At 36.7% G+C, this 20,317-nt stretch overlaps 1 protein-coding gene across 2 annotated transcripts; it reads left to right on the forward strand.

Annotated features, from left to right (window-relative positions):
- The first annotated feature begins 455 nt into the window (after positions 1-455).
- Positions 456-20,265, forward strand: LOC110992387 (clustered mitochondria protein homolog). Of its 2 annotated transcripts, none has more exons than XM_022258190.2 (24): positions 456-708; positions 6,886-7,092; positions 7,289-7,854; positions 7,931-8,092; positions 8,501-8,654; positions 8,853-8,986; positions 9,152-9,288; positions 9,548-9,777; positions 11,497-11,633; positions 11,814-12,008; positions 12,700-12,912; positions 13,280-13,454; positions 13,740-13,845; positions 13,988-14,322; positions 14,861-15,063; positions 15,180-15,386; positions 15,485-15,712; positions 15,781-15,863; positions 15,948-16,077; positions 16,376-16,648; positions 16,785-16,910; positions 16,996-17,211; positions 17,285-17,496; positions 17,864-20,265. In XM_022258190.2, the coding sequence occupies exons 1-24, from the start codon at positions 588-590 to the stop codon at positions 17,982-17,984; spliced, it is 4,671 nt and encodes a 1,556-aa protein (XP_022113882.2). In that variant the 5' UTR covers positions 456-587; the 3' UTR covers positions 17,985-20,265. The 2 variants fall into 2 exon arrangements, with proteins under 2 accessions (XP_022113882.2, XP_022113883.2); XM_022258191.2 differs by lacking the exon at positions 456-708 and adding an exon at positions 6,597-6,620.
- Positions 20,266-20,317: the final 52 nt, after the last annotated feature.

Below are 20,317 nucleotides of genomic sequence, written 5' to 3' on the forward strand. Positions count from 1 at the left end.
AAAAAAGCTACTAATATAAGGTGTGTCATGTCTAAGGTGCAAACACATTGTTAATAGTGAGAATTGAGATTCTATACAGATACGGGCAAACTTTTTGAGCATTAAACAAGGAAGCCGTTTTTGAAAGTTATAATAAATATGATTTAATAATAATCTTAAAATTTTTGAAGTTCAAAAGTTTAACTGAGATTAGTTTAAGTAATCCATTTTTTACGGCGCAACCGTCGACAAATGTCGACTTTTAACATCTTTTTCGTAATGATAAATATTTTAAAATTAAAATATTGGGTAATATCTCTCAAGATAGAATTATATATATATATAGGTAATTATGTCGCTTGTCTGTCATCGGTTCCGGATGGAAGATCAAGCTTTTATTATCTGTATAAGCTATACGTCGATTATAATCATCTGGATTTCGCAGATAATGTGTCATTTTATATCTGACACAACAGTAGATGTTTGAACAGTTGATCTAGAAAAATAAAATTTTGTTAAGCGAAATTGAGCTTTATCTGTTCCGCATGTGCTCTTGCAGCTGAGTCTGGTCGCGGACAGTCGATGCCGGATTAATTCCTCGTGTTGTTATGGCTCTTGGTGGTGAAGTGAATGACGACAATGCTTCGAGACTTGCCTCTCTTAAAGTGAAAAAATGTCCAGTTAATAACAAAGTGAACGGTAAAAGTGCTGCCGAGAATGTGAACAAAGGTAAAGTTTTCTCTCTTCCCAAGTTATGTAACATCGCTCTAAGGTACTAAGTTAATTTTATTCTTAAATACTAACGTACAAGGATTTCAATTATATTATAAGTCATGTGACTTGTACACATGTGATAAAACGATAAAAAAATTATTTGCAATTGTAGTCCTTAATTAAAAACATAGATTTTTATTGCGGTAACTTCAATAAGATGTGAATTTCCCAAAAAAATATTTTTTTTTTTATTATTAAGATACGCCATGATTTACAATTTTTTTTTCCAACATTACACAACATTAATCTATATTGCTAAAGGTAATGTAAAATTCTACATTCCGATTTTTTTTGTTGTAATCTAATATGTAATAAACTATATGTAGAAAGAGCTCTTGAAGCTCAGAAATAATTTCTAATAGCTACTCAAAGATCAGAGGTCATACAGAGAGGACTGGAAGAAATTGTATTGGGAAGGATGTGTGTGTCTTATATATAATATTAAGTTAATTTGGTGTTTAGGGTGATGTTTTTTAGTTTAAATCTTATTGGTGTTTTAACTGATAAGTGTCTAGTTAGAATTTCCTAAAAAAAATTTTTTAAATACATACTGTTCAATTAGATGTGTCTAGATTACATGCATTGGTTAGCCAAATATTTTATGAAATTATCAATTTTATAGATACAGAAACAACATGTGTAGTGCATAAATTGATCAGTAATAATATTCAACCATTCTGAATAGTTGCTCTTTGGGACAGGGTTATCTTAACTATTTATGTAACACTTATTTGGAGCATACATGACCATTATCATTTTCTTAATCTCAATGAAATTAATTAAAAAGGAAAAATTAATAATCTTATACATAAAATAGATTTTCTAGGTGTAGTATAGGTTTTACCTTGTCCTACATTTAGATAGATTTTATAAATTCAAACTCAAACTTATTTATTCATGTAGGTAACATAATGTACACTTATGAACATAAAAAAAAGAAATATATATCTCCAGATTTGATGAAATTTTGTACCTAATTGTGCTTTGCATAATTGTGGTGGTAAAGTCACATATTTTATAAAAATGTGAAACACATGATTTCTTGTTAAATACTTTTATTTTAAATTTCTATCTGAAATTAATGTATACAATTTCATAAACAACAAAATCAAAAGTAATTCATCATGTGTTGCCTGACATTATTTTTTGTTTGATCCTAATGAGATATTAAACATGTGTCCATCATGTGGAGGTAAAATTATATTTCTGTGACTTCTACTAAATATGTCCCATACTTTTATATTATATACTTGGTCAGAAAAAATATCTTTATCTACTACATTAGTCATCAATATACAGTTTTAACACATACAGGGACACAACTAAAAGCTCTTATAGGGAAACTAAATTAATCACATACCAGGAGGATAATTTTCATATAAAATTATTCTTCATTAGGTATGTTAATATAGTTTCAGTAGAATAAAGTATTATAACACACATGTTATACGTGAAAGTACAGTAAGAATTTTTTGTTTAGTACTTAGTTAATTTCATTCAATATATTATATCAAGATAAAAAAAGTAAAAGTTATACTGGCTAATTGTTGGTTTTAAAATTACAATATTTATTAAGAATCATGTTCTAATATTAACATAGTTTTAATTGACAGCTGATTACCTTGCCAATCGGTGTTGTCAATGATCTAGTGATCTTTGATTAATTACAAAGAATGCAACTAAAAATTGATCCATTCTTCCAGTGCAATTTTACTTCAGTAATGTACACTTGAATACTGTCCACCAGGCTATTCATAAAGCAACAGAAACATGAAAATCATTATATAGTGTTTCCAAAATTAAGCAAATAATCTTATGACACATTAAATTGTATTTTGTCTAAAATGTATTGTAGCATTATTGTATTAATTTAGCCAATCTGTTCTAATAATAATAAGCTAAACGATATTGTTACTAGTAGTTTAGTATGTATTATAGTAATAAGTAGCAAGTGCCACGTGATTGACGACGATGACACGGCTGTACGAAAAAAATGCCCCAACTTTTTTTGTCCCCGAATCGTCTTTTTTCCATGGTCGGACGCGTGTATTTTTAAATACCATAGTATACATATTTCTATTACAATACTTAATCCTTGGTAACATACGTTTTCTTGTAACAGTCATATGATGTTTTTTGTACAGTGTGATTGACGAATACCGAAGGAAGCCTGATGTTTTCTCGCTAGTTTAGTTTAATGTGTCTTTTTTATTGAGTCCTATTTCATGTTTCTTTTTATATAAATTTCACAATATCCTCGACTGTTGTGGTGCGGGACCTTATTGCACACATATTTTGTACAAATTCCAAGTATCATTATTATTTGGTAGTTTTTTAAGCAAAGACCTAAAAAACATTCAAGAATTGTATGCAATTTATTGTTATAAGACTATTTGACGATTTTGAGTCACTACTTGACATTCCCTAGAATCCATAATGATTTACGTAAATAGCGGGGAAGCGGTTGGAAACCTGTTATTTTGTCAACATACCTACTGATAATTTTAAATATGTGTATCCCAAAAGCCTTTCGTAATATTTACGGATACATTTCTGCGCATGATTTGTAATTTTTCTTTTCGATATATTTTTACATTAATTTTTCATCGGAAATCAAATTGATTGATGCTTTATAAAAGTAGTCCTTGGTACTTGCAAACGACGGCCATGATGATAGTAAAGAACAAAGTTATTACTTTTTAATGGCTACTTTGTAGGTCACTTGCTGACTTATTACTGGTTCTTGATTGATACTGAACGATAAGTCGAAACTGATAAGGTGTGATTTATTTTTTGTAATGATAAAAAACTGTATCAAGGCAGGTTGTTTTTTTCTCACATGGAAACATTGCTGCAATATGTAAAGAACATCGTAGCACGTAGACAACATACATTCATTAAATATTTTAATCAAAACCTATTTCTGAATGCCATTCGATATGTGCTTAAATGGCTGAATCGATTTGATTATCTAGTGGCAGAAGATGTATTAGTTAGAAGGAAAAATAAAATTTAATATTTCTGCTCTTTGTTTTGTATGTACTCAATTTCATAATAATTATAGACTATTGCAATTTTTAAATTATAGGATAAATGTCAACTCCTATGTACTTATATATTGTAATATTTACAATTCATGTGCTAATGGACCCGCGTCGTGATACACTAATTGAATAGAAAATCCACATTTTGTATTTTAAACTGACCTAAAAAGAGTTCACTGTGTTTAGGTTTATTAAGAGCGTCTTCGTTTCAAGTTTCCTGAAGTCTCCAAAGGAAAACTCTATCGCACTAGACACATTTAACGCTTTAGTGGGGTTTTTAATCGTTCAACCACCCATAGTTCACCGGAAGAGGATGTTATCAATAAAAATTACTTGAGTGTTAAATGCGGTCATAGAGTTTTGTGCGTTGTAAATTACACAATTTTTTTTAATATTATATCACCTAAACGAGGGTGTCTTGATAGATCTATCAAATATGAACGATTTAACAAATGTTTAGAAAAATTGAAGACTTTTTGAAAGTTAATGAAATGCAGGTTTGGTCTAAATCTCTCAGTTTGTTTCATATCATAGTTAATACTCTCTCGACTTTCTCGCAATGTATTTATTACTATACATTGAAGTTCCTCATCTCGCGCTGTAGCGTTATCTATGTTTCTGTAATGCAAAATATTCCGTCCCTTTTTTTAATTTACAAAAAATTATTTTCAGGATAATGGGTTTACAAATTTTTTAGTATAAAGTGTACTAGGAAATCTAGTTTAATACTTTGTAAACCCGAAGAGATTTTAACAAAAGATATGTGAACTTGAAAAGTTTCATTCATTCGATATAATTGCGTTGAATTTACTTTTAAATACAAGCGTCGGCTAACAGCCAATGTATTATTACGTAACATGATTCAGTTAGTTGCCATGCATTATTGCAGCAATGACCTTAGCGTAGCGTTTCAGAATTTGTTTACAGGAGATGTTATTAGTAACCAGCACATCATGTATCAATGAGTTGGTATAATATAAATTTGTTGTAGTCATTGTTGATGCTGCTAGGCGTAAGCGATAAATGACTTGTACGGTTGCACAATACACCCAATTATAAATACTCGTCAAACGTATTTATCTATATCTAGTTCTTAAACTAAACATTATTCCAACTTCCGCGGACAATGAATTATACTGGATCTGTTGCATATTATAGGTTTGGTTCAGAAAAAGACAGCATTAGAAACTTAAATGAAATCGATGATTATTATAATTAAATCAATATGTCATCAGCAATGAGTTATTCAAAATGTCAGTCGTGTCAAAATTGTACTACCGAAAAATAGTTCTAAGCAATTTAAGTAAATCATAATATGCATAGTGCAATTCTTCGAAGATTCCAAATGAAAGGTCAAGGGAATAATTTTCCATAAGTTGTTAGAGGTTAAGTTTTCTGTGTTCGTCGCTGCGTGACAATAGTCGTTTCTCTTGCATAATTCATTGATTGGTCTCTTGTTCAGCCCGTCGTAGTCGACAATTGCTGTTTATCTAAATTTTAAATCAATGGCTCGTGTTTTGACGTCAATGCTTGCATTATGTCTTCTGTGAACTTCATCATAACCTCTACAACACAAGTTATCTTAATCTAAAGATACTGTATTATAATTTTGCGGTCTAGATGCGGTAAGATATAGGTGGAAAACATCGCTATTTTATTACAAGTAAAAATATTAATACGCTGTTGCCTGCCAGACGAAGACTTTCAATCAAAGAGCCAAATGCGATGTTCGCCCAACGGATTGTTTTTCTGTCAGACTAAAATAATTTGGAAATCTGTCGACTCGACTATAAGAAGGAAACAGACGTAGAGGCTCAAAGTCAGAAACGAGGAGCTTGACGTGCCACGAACTCATATTATTTTAAAATGTACGCTGATAGATAGCGTTCACACGCTAGAAAAAACCGTGTCAACGGCTGTTTATCGAAAATTTTGATTTAGTAGGTATCTCGAGGCGCAGGCGTCTTGCCTCTTATCTTGTTTGGTAAAGGCAACACAGATAAAATCAACATTTCAGCTCGTATCTTTCCGGAGCTTTATCAGTGTGTCACTTACGCAGTTTAAAAATTTGTACTTTATGCTGTATAATTATCTTAATAAGAATTCGTTTGTTTTAGTCTTATCATACACACCTACGAAACTGCAGGCTGATATAGGTCACACACACATCCTTGAGGTATTATGTGATAGGGGTCTTCATGTATCGTAACGTCTCTGGTGTATGGTTGGGCGAGTCGTTATGTTACGCAAATAATCATTGCGCTAAATACTTGTCTTCATACCATAATATCTTGTTCCACTTGATAACAGAACATTGTACTTTGACCAGCTTGAAATTTCCATATGAAATATAACGTCTGCGATGAGCTTTATCATGAATTTATGTCTTTTCTTTTTGTTTTATTACAATCTTAAGTGGTTTAAGAATTAAGTAAAATATAAGTTTTATAATGAAACATAGAAATACACAAATATGTACCTACCGACTAAGCATGAGGTTACAATTGGTTTAAATAAAATATATTCTATAACAAGTCTAAACTAATGTTAGTTTAGTTTGTGTAGCGTCTATTGTTGGCGGCATCTCGTTGCCGTCTATTATTGACTCTCCGCTGGAGATAGTTGGCGTTGCGCCAGCGCAGACCACGTGTTCAGTAGTCACGGGACGAGACGTGCGTGTTCGATTTCCCTAAGGCACCCATTACCCATGCGTATTATGAACCGACCATTAATATTCATATGTATGCATGCGGCTATGAGCAGTACAATCGTTTGATCGAACATTGTAGCTACCAAGTTAACTACAACTTTATTTAGTTGGCGGTAATTTTTTGGTTTTTAAACATATCAATTTTATATTGTTTGGTCATTTTTTATCTAATTTAATATAAATTAATTAAAGATAAGCCTGTTTGAGTCTTCCAGTTCCTATAACATTTATTTGCTAATTACGTGACATCTCATCTTATGTCACTGTTTTTTTATGTATTGTGATATTCACGACGACGTAATGATTAGGCGTTAAACGACCATATATATATATATATATATATCGCAGCGTTATTTTGAACCATCTTTTTCTCAACAGATAAATCTGAAAAGCAGTCAACAAAAATGACCAAGGAGTCAAGCACGAAGGCTGTATGCAGTAATGGTCACGCCAACACGCCGAATGGTCGTGCCGATGATGAGGGAGGTGGAGTTGCAACCCCACGGGTGTCCTATGCCGCCGCCACTAAAAAAGCCCTGTCACCTACTTCCAGTAATGCACCTTTACAATTCCCGAATAATGAAGGTCTGTTAAAATTCACGCTATTTATTAATAAATAAATTTCAAAGTTTCCAGCTGAGCCTGCCGATGTGTATGTTTATATTTTTAATGCTTTTAATATCATCATATACACAAATTTAGAATAAGAAAATATTTTTAAACGAGAATAGGGATACCCCACATAAATATACAAATGGTTTAATATACGTCCTTTCTCTAGAATGCCAGAAATCTAAAAGCAAGAACGAGAAACCAACACAAGGAGATTCCCATGATGCGACCAAAGTCAATGGCGAGAAGACAATATCAAATGATAATATTTGTAAAAAAGATAAATTAGGTACCAAAGAACCAATAACAAATGGAACACAAAATAATCCACATTGTGATATTAGCAATAATAATACTAAAATAGTTTCTAATGGTATTTCTAACAGTGATTTGGATGAAACTAATTCTAGTAAGTCGAAAGATAATGTTATATCGGATGTAGTGCAAAACCATTCAGAAAATGGTATTAAAAAAGAAGTCGATAGCGCACTCGGCAATTCGGGAAATGAACCATCTGAAAAATGTGGAAGTGACAAAAAAGATAAAGACGTAAAAGCGGGTACAGATAAAGACAATGGTGAAGCGCAAAAAATGGTTAACGGCGAAAAGGAAAGAGAATCGTCACCAAGTGAAGATGGCGATGAGAAGAAAGGAGATGCAGAGGTGGTGTTTATTCAAGATATGGGTTTCACTGTTAAAATTATGAGCCCTGGCGCTGAACCGCTTGATATTCAGGTATGTTAATACTCTAACGGTACGTATTTTCTGTATATAACATTTCAACTAATAACCATTAAAATTTAACTTTCAGGTGTCCAGTATGGAGCTGGTGCAAGAAATCCACCAAGTCTTAATGGATCGAGAAGATACATGCCATCGCACCTGCTTTTCGCTTCAATTAGATGGCGTCACGTTGGATAATTTCGCTGAATTGAAAAATATTGAAGGCTTGAAGGATGGTTCTGTTATTAAGGTGACTAATTTTTCAGAAAATGAAATTCGTATTTAATTTTAAGAATAAAATATTAAGGAAATCTTTTATAGTGTCTTAAAGTTTTTGTCGAAAATGTTGTCGCTGGTTATTAAAATATATCGCAGAATGTTTGCCTTCATCAATCCATTTTGGGGTTCATACTTTTAAGGGTAATATCATGATAATGAAAAGTTACTTATGGCTAATAATAATAGTAACATTGCAATCAAGAGAAATTGTTATGATGACATTAAAATAGAATTTGAGAGTTATACTTTAAAATTATTAGACCGCATAAAGTGGCTCAGATGGCAAAATAATGAATTAATTTAACGCTTCTTGCTGATTTTTTGATTGATGGATTTTCTGAACTTGGTGATGAGATTCATCATGTATATTGCGTTTTAGGTCGTGGAAGAACCGTATACAATGCGCGAGGCTCGAATCCATGTTCGCCACGTGAGAGATCTATTGAAGTCCATAGACTATGTGGATTCTTATGCTGGCCAGGAATGCAGTTCTTTGGCATTTTTAAATGTTGTCACTCAGGGAGATATTTTAGGTACAGTTTTGTAAACATGATCCTACTATGAACCTATTTACAATTCATGATTTTTCTAATAACTATACTACTAATTCTATAGAACATAACGAGTAAATATTGGTAATAAACAATTTGATGTCTGTCTATTTGTATTAAAAAGATACTGGAAGAAATCTAATTAAGAAATTAAATTAAATAAAGTAATTGCAATTGCAGAAAAGAAGAAATCTCGGCCTGAAAGTGTAGACTGTACGCCTCCAGACTATATAATGCCAGGTTCAACTGAGAGGCCCTTACTGCCTTTGCATCCCGGACTCAGTAAGGAAAACAAAGCTCCGCAGTGCCTTAAGGTAGGACCCATGTACAAAAGATTGTATGAAAGTGCCTGAAAGTATTGTCATCCATAGATTGTTTTGGGTTTTAGGAAGTAGAAAAAGAATTTGTAAACTTTATATAAATGACTTAAACAGTTAAGGAATTTCAAGATTATCAATGACTTTTTTATTATTATATAGGTTCTGACAACGTCAGGATGGAATCCCCCTCCGGGTCCTAGGAAGATGTGTGGAGATCTGCTCTATCTCCATGTGATGACCCTCGAAGACAGGCAGTTCCACATCACAGCCTGTCCCAGGGGATTCTACTTAAACCAGTAATTATTATTTTTACACTATGGTAAATAGTAGGTATAAGCTATTGTAAAATTAAATAGTGCAATATAACTAAAGTTTATATATATATACATATATATATATATATATATATATAAAGAGAAAGATTCCTAAAAGGATGCATTACACATTCTGGAAGTCTATTAAAGAAGAATTTGTATTATATTGAGTTGTCTTAATAATAAATTTGGTAAAACATTTTGGATTTTGAGATACCATTATGTGCAACGTGCGTTCCAGATCCACCGAAGAAGTGTTCAACCCGCGTCCGTCCACGCCGTCCCTGCTGTGCCACTCCCTCATTGAGCTGCTCAACATCGTGTCTCCGGCGTTCAAGAGGAACTTCGCCCTCGTTCAGAAGAAGCGTATGCAAAAGCACCCATTCGAGAGGGTGGCCACGCCCTATCAAGTGTACCAATGGGCGTCGCCCATGCTCGACCACACCGTAGACGCCATCCGTGCCGAAGATAGTGAGTACTTTGACCACAAATTACATAATTTGCAATGGAGTGAGATACAGATTGACAAGACAGAGCACTTGAAATAACGCCTTTATTGCGTTAAATACTGCATTGCTGTGTTAAGGTGACTTTCATAAAAACAAACCTCTACTCATTACAGCAAATAATGAGGATCTTAAAATCCGAAAAAGTAATTAATATTTATATACAGTCAAAATCTGTTATAATCGAAGTAACTACTCATATTTGGTCGTAAAAACCGATAGTCATAATAGTCAAACATTGTTATTAAAAAACCAATAACTTAACATAACTTATTATTGAATGTGTGATTAATGTACTCATAATTATTATTTTTCCACATTAACAAAATCTGTTTTTTTATAATATGATGTAATAGAATACAGCAGGAAGCTTTGATTTTGGTCAATATACTATATGTTGATCTAAACGATGTCGTCGTTAACGGTTTTGACTGTAGTTACTTTAAAATGCCGCCAACGCACTCGCGAGCCCTCTGACATTTAGTGTCCATGTATCTGGCGAGCCTCTTGGCCGTTTGTTGTTTAAATAATCACATTTAGATCTTAGCTCATTTTCATAACAGTTTTTATAAAAACTTTATTATTTAATTACATTTTTATCTATCCCAAGCTACGTAACTGATAGTGCAGGCTATTTTTTATTAACATATTAATGGTCGGTATAAAAGTAAAGTAATATTGATACAATTATTATTCCATAAAAAATATAATCATGAAATGATACCGTCATAATGAGGCGCAATTAAATGACTCTTGCCATTATTTAAATGACTATGTATAATTAACCTAGGATCGTTAAGGTCCGGTGCATGTTCACCGGACTTTGAAAGTAGTTCAATGGAAAATATTTTATGGTTTAACTGTAATTCTGAATAGAATTAAATACGATTCAAAAATACAATCTTTATGGAAATATGTGTTTACTGTTATTAACATTTATCGGTTTTAAATTATAATTTCATATAACTAAAATATTTATTTAAAAAAATATTAAACACGAGTTGTTAAGATTAATAACCTGAGACAGAATATGAAATTCCATCCGTATCACCTCGACCTCCGCTGTTCCACGACTGAGCCCTTAATACTTAATACTCTTCAAATAAACCAATTAGACTTGGGGGACCTTCACGAAAAGAGCGTGCCAACTCATCAAAGGCCGGCAGTGTGCTAGCGAGCCCTCTGGCATTGAATGTCTTAACATCAGATGAACCTCCTGCTCCTTTGCAGGAGGTTTATCTGTTGTAAAGAAAATAAAAATAAAAAGAGAACTTAGTTTAGGCACATATGGCATGAACTAATCCATAATCTTACACGTTATCCTAAAAATTATTAGTTAGTTAAAAATAAAGATGTCATAATATGGAACATGGTGTAATGGTTGCAGCTCCTTACAAACGTTGTGTAAAAGTTTGACGTTCATAAGTGTACATTATGTTACCTACATGAATAAATGATTTTTGAATTTGAACTTAATATAAAATGATTTCCTTACAATCTTCATTTTTAATTAGACAACAATCAAGATGTTTCACGCTTTATTTTAACGGTTTTCCTTATTTTAACGCTTTCTTCCGTTATACTATTTTTTTGCTAACTAAATGTACTAATAATTACTATTCTAATTGCAATACTTGTACATGTGTGTGACATGTGTTTGATCTTTCGGTTTTCGTGTGTGTAGCGTTCTCTTCCAAACTGGGATACGAAGAGCACATCCCGGGGCAGACTCGCGATTGGAACGAAGAGCTGCAAACGACACGCGAATTGCCTCGCGCCACTCTTCCCGAGAGATTACTTCGGGAACGGGCCATTTTCAAGGTTCGTACCGGGATAAAGCCAGAAATCTCTATACTAACTCCATTCATTTCATTCAGTTCCATAGATAACATTTTCCTAGATTACAGATAGAGATACCAATGAGTCGGTTTTGTTTAAATATCTTATTCTAAACATATAGTTTAGTGTTCTTACATGTTAGTTAACGGTATATTTGTTTAGGTGCACAGCGACTTCGTGGCTGCAGCCACTCGAGGGGCGATGGCGGTTGTGGACGGTAACGTGATGGCCATCAACCCGGGGGAAGAGCCGAAGATGCAAATGTTCATATGGAACAATATATTCTTCTCCCTCGGATTCGACGTTCGTGATCATTATAAGGACCTCGGAGGAGACGCGGCCGCCTTTGTTGCGCCGGTAGGTGTCTTAAACTAAACTTAAATAAAAAAAACTACTATCACTAACGAACTACGTAGTCCCAAAGTTCTGTGCCTGGCACATTATTTTTAAATTTCGAACATGATTTAAAAAAAAAATATTTCATTCTATTTTTGAATGTTTGACTATTGTTTTAAAACAAAAAACAATCACATTCCGTAATTTTTCACGATGGAGTGGACATTGAAAGAAAATCGATTAGCTGTTATTGCGTTGCCATGGACGATTGGCCGCGGCGCTTAAGGGCCTGTATTAAAAATAGAGGAGGTCTTTTCGAATAATTTAATACTATTTATATTCATTAATTAGTGACTATAAATTTATATATCACTCATTAAAAACTGATCAGTACTTTTGTTTTTATCATTATTTCCATTTATGACAGAACTTTGGCACCGACTGGGTAGACATTGGCTCAAAGTTTGTTATTGGTAGTGCATCTTCCAAAAAAGTTCCCCTTTCGACCAGGGAATTATTTTGGAAGATGCATTTTTCTCATTTCGTAATATGTATGTTTTTAATGAGTATAAACTACTTCAAACTTATATAATATTAAACCAAATAATATTCAGTGAGCAACGTGCCATTGATATAAATGAGCCTTTGCCCTCTTGGTGAGTTTGGTAAATAGCCTTACTTGCGTATATATAAAATGTATTGAACTTTACAGCGTAATGACCTGCAAGGAGTCCGCGTATACAGCGCCGTGGACACCAACGGCCTCCACACGTTGGGCACTGTGGTGGTGGACTACCGAGGCTACAGGGTGACGGCGCAGTCCATCATTCCCGGTATTCTGGAGAAGGAGCAAGAGCAGAGTGTGGTCTACGGCAGCATCGACTTCGGGACGACGGTTCTGTCGCACCCGAAGTATATGGAATTGGTGAGTTTTTATTTTGGACCTTAAATTATAACAAAACTATGCCTCGATTGTATTTTAATTCTATTAAATATTATTATTACAAATTGTCATCACTAAGTTTTTTATGGGATTTGTTGTCGTTGCTAAGACTTTAAAAATCTAAAGATTTTAAAAATCTTCTCCAGTTTTGGTCAAGAAAAGAGGGTACCAATTCTTAAAAAGCCGGCAACGCACTTGCGATTCTTATGGCTATGTGAGCGTCCATGAGCGTCGGTATAACTCGACCTCAGGCGAGCTTCCTGCCCGTTTACCTTTTCTATATAAAAAAAATATTTAAAATCACGCATATTGCGGTACAGGCATTAAATATATAATAACCTTGTAATAGCTGAGCAAAGCCGGGCAGCAGCTGAAGATCATGCCGCACTCGGTGATCAGCGCCAACGGCGACACGGTGGAGCTCTGCTCGAGCGTGGAGTGCAAAGGCATCATCGGGAACGACGGGCGACACTACATCCTCGACCTGCTGAGGACGTTCCCGCCTGACGTCAACTTCTTGCAGTGTACGTATCTTTGTATTTAGATACGGCAAAACGTCTATAGAATAGCAGTGTTTGCCTATGGGGTCGTAGGGTCGATTGCTTGTACGGCAAAAGAAAACATCGTAAGACAACCGACTTGAATTAAACACAAAAAGATGACGGCGAGTGTCAGTGAAAGAAGGTTGATACTTGCCTATTAGAAATGATCGGTGAACAGATACAGAAATCTGAGGCCCAAACCTAAAAAGGTTATGCTATTTAAATTTAAAGGTCCAAGTGAAGCTCATTTATCCTTAACCTTTGCAGTGGACGATGATGAGCTGAGAGAAGATATCAAATCCATGGGCTTCCCAATAATTCACAAGCACAAACTCTGTTGCCTCAGACAGGAGTTAGTTGATAGTTTTGTCGAGTGAGTATCTTTTAGTATATTCTCCTTTTAACCTTTGTCTTCCGTATTTTACCAATTTTCAGCCTGTCAGATTAAAACTAGAATTTTAATGTGTGTATTGGCAATCTTTTGTGAGTGAACTAAAATAACTTGTGATTTTCAGGGCTCGTTACTTTATGTTCATTCGTTACGCGGCGTTCCACTTGCAACAGCTGAGTGCGAAACGCAAAGCGACCGAACAAAAGTCAATCGAGGCTAACGCTGATAAGAAAGAGAATGAGACTGAGAAAAAAGATGGCAAGGGTCAAGAGAAGGAGAAGAAGAAGGACAAGAAAAAGAAAGAGGAAAAGGTAGAGAAGGCAGAAAAGGAGGAGAAGGAAAAGGAGAGTGAAGAGTTGCTGGATGAGACTTTGTCGGAGATCGATACAGATGTCGCGAAGAAGATTGTTGAAAGTATTACCGATTCGTTTTCGGGTGGGGACAAGCAGGAGAGTGACTGTAAGTTGTGTTATTTTTATCTTTTTTAAAGATTCTATGTCTTTTATTGTTATATTTCTCACCTTGACATATCCGGTCGACTCTCTATAGTTTGATATCTTTTCCCCGTATTGACAAATACTGGATAAATTGAATGAAATCAGTATTAATTCGTCCTTTCGGTAATTTTAAGTTGAAGGAATAGTATTTTGCTTGTCAATTGTTTTTAAATGTTTTAGACAGTTATAGAAGACTGAATTCGCTCACTCAAAAGATATAACGGACGTTTTGATAAAAAACATCATGCATATTTATATCATTAAAATAATAATCACGACTTGATCAAACTCATTTTTACTTGAGTCCACTTCATACTCATACTCTTGGTAGGTCCCTTCCATTTTAAATTGTCGAGATAATTATACGAATTACTATAAATAATCAAGAATATCAAAAAATATAGCAATAAAAGAATCTTCACAAGTTGCTATTGCTGATACATACATGTTAATTGTAAGTTTATGAAAGGCCCTTGAATTTTGAAAAATATTCGTTTTAGCCGGTGAAAGATCCCGTGCAGTGGTGGCGGCGGCTGCCCGCGCCGTGGCCTCACTCAAGGAATCCGAGTTCGATGTCCGGTTCAACCCCGACGTGTATTCCGCGGGGATCAAACACGCGGCCACGCCCGAACTTCTCGCTAAGCAGCGACATCTGGTCAAGGAGGCTGCGGCTTTCCTCCTCACGACTCAGATACCGGCATTTGTACGTTTTTATATTTGTTTTAAACATTTGAGAATAATAAAACTTTTTTTATATATTTGACATAAAATATGGGTAAAAGATACAGTGGCATCAGTTCATTGATGGTGTGATTCCAGGTGCGCGAGTGTCTGGAGCACTCCTCGGCCCCCATGGACGGAGCGGGGCTGACGGAAGCCCTCCACGCCCGCGGCATCAACGTGCGCTACTTGGGCCGAGTGACGATGGCGCTTCGCCCCCACGCCTCGCTGGCCTACCTCCACGCCATCGCCCTCGCCGAGCTCATCTTGCGCGCCGCCAAGCACATTTACACCACGTACCTGCAGGTCTGTTATGATATGGTGCTCTTTAAACGATACATCCACCAATTTATTGATTAAATTATCATTTTCCAATATGTTATAATTAATATTCACATTAACAGGGCTGCGAGGCAATGTCGACGGGCGCGTGCGTGGCGCACTTCCTGAACTGCCTGGTGGGGGCTTGCCCCAGCCCCGCGCTTTCGCCCCCCGACTGCCCCTGCCCCCGCTCCACCCGTCCCCGGCGCCGCGCCCGCCACCGCCACCGCGCCACCACGCCCTCCCCGGCGCCGCACTGGCACGCCCTCACCCCCGCGCACCTCTTCGCGCAGATCCAGCAGGAGCTCAAGGTTAGCCACGATAGCGACGATCTCTCTTTATTCCTTAACCGCCGTTTCAATATTTAATCTGTTTACAGGCCTACTGGGGTTTCGAATTAAACGCCGAAAGCATGGAAGCGGTCATACAGAAATATGGATTCCAGAAAATATCACTCCTCAGGTATGTCACATAATTGGTAATAGAAAAGTGTCTCGGTGAGATCTTTATGCAAATTAAGTAATTGTTCATCTCTGTCTCTTCCAGGTCGTTCGCCCTCAAAGTGGGTCTCCAGATAATGCTCAGAGAATACGACTTCGATAACAAAAACAAGACAACCTTCACGTCCGCAGACATCATGAACATATTCCCGGTGGTGAAGCACATCAATCCCAGGGTGAGTTTCAGTTCTCACTTCGTTTTGTTTCTCTTTTTCATAATTTGACAAATGATTATCTCTACTGGCTGTAAATTCTATACAAAATATTATGTTTTATTCTTTTAAGTATGGGTCGTTCAGTATTACAGATTTATTGCAGTTTATCCAAAAAAACCCCCCCCCACTCGTGACAGTAAAAGTAAGCGAAGCTATATTAATTTCTTGTATTTTCTCGGAAATACAATCATAGACAATACATGGGTATTATCTGTAAAAAATCCAAAGACAACTCCTAGCTTTTCTTTGCTTCAAACAGGCCTCGGACGCGTACAACTTCTACACCACCGGGCAGAACAAGATCCAAGCCGGAGCCGTGTCCGAAGGCCACGAGCTGATCGCCGAAGCCCTGAACCTGCTCAACAACGTGTACGGGGCCATGCACGGGGAGATTGCGCAATGCCTTCGTATGGTCGCGAGACTCTGCTACGTCACCGGCGAACACAGGGACGCCATGGCCTATCAGCAGAAGGCCGTCCTGATGTCGGAGCGGGTCAACGGGATCGATCACCCTTACACCATCACCGAATATGTGAGTGGCTTTTAAAACTAATTTGAGGCAGGGAGGATGTTCAAATTTAATAAATATTAAAATGTTTTTGAATCTAATATTCCTTCACATAACTTTGTTCGTTTTTACAATCACTTATGAATTTTTGAAATTGCAGTCCCACCTGGCTTTGTATTGCTTTGCGAACGGGCAAGTGAGCACCGCCCTGAAGTTGCTCTACCGCGCTCGTTATTTGGCCCTGCTCATCTGCGGAGAGAACCACCCGGAGATGGCTCTGCTCGACGTGAGTATTATAGCCTTATTTACTGACGCAACTATCACGCTTCCAAATAAATAAATAATGGTTTTAACTGTCTCCGCTGCCCCAGAGCAACATCGCCCTAATCCTGCACGCGGTGGGCGAGTACGAGCTCTCGCTGCGCTTCGCGGAGCGCGCGCTGCGAGTGACGAACGCGACGCACGGCGCCAAGTCCCTCAAAGCGGCCGTCGCCAGACATCTCGTGGCGCGCACGCTCTCGTGCTTGGCCGACTTCAGGGCCGCTCTCGCGCACGAGAAGGAGACCTACACCATTTACAAGACTCTGGTGAGTGTTCCGCGAGAGATTTGATCTACGAGATTAAACTAGTGTTCGCGTTCTGACCGACCGACTCGCGCAGCTGGGCGAGAAGCACGAGAAGACCCGCGAGTCGTCCGAGTGCCTGCGCCACCTCACGCAGCAGGCCGTGGTGGTGCAGAAGCGCCTGGCGGAGCTCAAGCCCCTCCAGCACCCCCACCCGCACCCTCCGCCCCTGCACGTGCAGCCCCCGGCCATGGCCTCCGTCATCGACATGCTCAACCTCATCAACGGCATCCTCTTCGTGCAGATCAGGTGAGTCTTCATTCCGTTCGACCAGCGGCTTCGTCGGCCCCGATGTAATATTGGAATAGTTAACCTTTACGAAATCCATACAAAAATATATAATAAATCGGACCACTTAACATCTTAACGTTCTCTTCAGGAACTAGTTTTAATAACAGGTTTAATAACTTTTAGTGTTTTTTGCATTCTTCTTGTATTTATTTATATTATATAAACAATAATCTAAATGAGATAAAAAAAACAAGTGTGAATCATTTTGGAGCTTAAGTATTATTTTTACTCTTACATTGGTAGAAGACCACATAAGTTTAAATTGAATTTTTGTACTACCTCCAACTTGAGCAGAAATAGTAGTAATCACAAAATTGAACTGCAGCCCTCAAGAAATCGAGCAGTTCAAGGCAGAGATAGAGAAGAGGCAGTTGAAGGACCTGCCGATTCCGGGCCTGGACGAGCTCGCCGATGAGACTCCGGAGGCAAAGGCGTCCGACAGTTGAATCGCCATTCGTAGCAATAACTCGGCTCGGTGAGATCCCCCTGCGTCTATGTATTCAATCCATTTTATTTGTGTCCTCCACTCCAAATCTTATTCGTGATAAGAGTCGTGATTGACAATTTTTAAACCACATTTTGTGGATACAATTATCATGTATACGTTTTATCCTAACGTAAACAATTTGGTAGTGCTTTAGTGGAAAGAGTGCAGCCGTTTCAGCTTTTAAAATATAAATGACAAGTTTGAGGGTATTCTTGAAAATCTGGCAATTTCGGTTTTAATGTATAGGAACGTGTTCTTTACCGATGTTATGTAATCCGAGTTGAGTTACCGTAGGTGATGTGGGATAACGGTGGACACTGCGATTAGTGTGGTTCACAATTAATTTTAACTCTATATTTTATATTGCTTTGAGGCTCGAATTGTTGTATACAATGTGTCGGGACGAGATTCATCGACTTCACGACTACCGTTTGTTGTATTTTGCAGTTTGGACATGAAAATGTCCTATTTTAAACGACATACGTTTCGTTCGATCGATTGAAATCATCAGTGTGCAATATTTGTTTTGTTTATTCGGTGAAATTTGTACTATTTCAAGTTTGATAGGGTTCCATTGTGAGGGAACGACTGTTTTTTAATATGCGGTGTGAATGCGAAAGTATGGCGCCGTGGATAGCTCTTCGTGATTGTTATTAGTATTCGCATGCAGGCGAAAATTTTCATTTCTCTTGAAAATACTGTCGACTGAATGTGCCGTACGATCTGAAAAACATATTTTTGTAAATCAAAATAAACGCATTTCTCAACTGAGTTATATTTTTGATGAATTTTGGCCAAACATCCTAGAGCAAGGTGGCGTTTGGTGTTTTTAATCGATTCCCGTATTTACGAACAGTAAAAGAATCTAACGGAGATGAATTCGAGTCCTCGAGCGCAAGCAATTGACGATATTGTTCCTTATTATCTATGAATGTATGCCGTAGTGAATAGTGTGCTAAGGTTTGATGTAGATTTTTTGTTAGACAAATTTTGAGAAAATTATTTTGATCAAATATAATTAAGTGTTATTTTGTAAATCGCATTGTGCAATAGTGTCGATGCACGGGCGTTAGATTCGGTCTGTTCATCAATAGCCTCCTCGCAGTCACTGAAACACAGTAGTGCAATTTTATGTAGTGATAATAGCAATAAGTTCCGGTTGTGATCCCGAGAAAGTGCGCGTCGCTGTAACGCTACCCGGTACTGGTGCTAATGCCAAAAATTCACTCGTCCGTGGGCGCGTGGCCGCGTCCTACCCTCTTTTTGCTATAACAATTTTTTATATCCATCGATGCCACTTTATTTACCTCACCTATCTGATGCGAAAGCAAAATTTACAGCAGGCATTACTATTATGCTAACTTAAAATTGATGCCATCGAGTAAATTAGGTCACAGCTTAATGTTTGGGTAGTGTTGCGGCCACCAGTTTGGATCATTACACGTAATTAATAAATTGTTATCAGCGAGCGATGGTATTTGTTTTTGGGGGAAGTGTGGATGCCGATAGTTGGTAGAGAATCGATTATATTGTAATTGAAATGTAACCGATGAAAGTTTTGTCGCCGAGTGGGGTGATCTCGCGGCGAGCACCAGACAAATACTGCCTTAACGATTCGTTTAGTTCCGATATTAGCGTAGTTAGTGCCATACGTGTAGTGAGAATAAGTTTTTTTTTTATTAATATTTCTGTTAGTCTGTGATATGGTGTAATCGTCGAGTGACTCGCCTTAACGAAGCGATGGAGCTTTTCGCCCGTATTTGATACGCTTTACTACGTTAAATTAATCGATTAACGGTCTATAATATTATATTCGTGTGCTGTGACAAATGTAATGTATCACAACAAAATGTAGAATTTTTAATGAATTTCATGCTTCGTGTGTGTTTAAAGCACAAAATTGATCATCAATTAAGGAAAATGCTTTGTTTTTTATTAATTTTAATTTGTTTACACGAATGGTTGTTATTTTATTATAATTAAATATGTGTTTCTCTTGCGTTTGAGACTCTGCCAACTGCGTTGTTGGTTGGACCGTTGAAGCGTGAAGTGTCAGCGGAAGGTTGAGGAGTTGAGTGGTCTTAGATGAGCTGGTTCCGAGGCTAGTTGTAAGGTGTTGTCGTTACGTGCCTAAACTTACAATAATCTTGTTGTTGTTACATTTCTTTAACAATATGACGATCATGTAAATACGAACAGCGCTGTTCGTGGTACTCTAATAAAATTCGTTTTTAAATTAATCTTGTTTTAATTATCCTAGCTATACGATACACTGAAGCTCGTATTCATGGC

The sequence above is a fragment of the Pieris rapae genome, chromosome 14 (assembly GCF_905147795.1).
Source record: "Pieris rapae chromosome 14, ilPieRapa1.1, whole genome shotgun sequence".
NCBI classification, from domain to species: Eukaryota; Metazoa; Arthropoda; class Insecta; order Lepidoptera; family Pieridae; genus Pieris; species Pieris rapae.

What these genes read in the sequence shown, in the direction of transcription:
- LOC110992387 (XM_022258190.2), top strand. Translation starts at nt 588, where the DNA reads ATGGCTCTTGGTGGTGAAGTGAATGACGACAATGCTTCGAGACTTGCC. An exon ending in ACCCGAAGTATATGGAATTG is followed by an intron (nt 12,913 to 13,279) that starts GTGAGTTTTTAT and finishes ACCTTGTAATAG; the next exon opens with CTGAGCAAAGCCGGGCAGCA. An exon ending in ATCCTCTTCGTGCAGATCAG is followed by an intron (nt 17,497 to 17,863) that starts GTGAGTCTTCAT and finishes ATTGAACTGCAG; the next exon opens with CCCTCAAGAAATCGAGCAGT.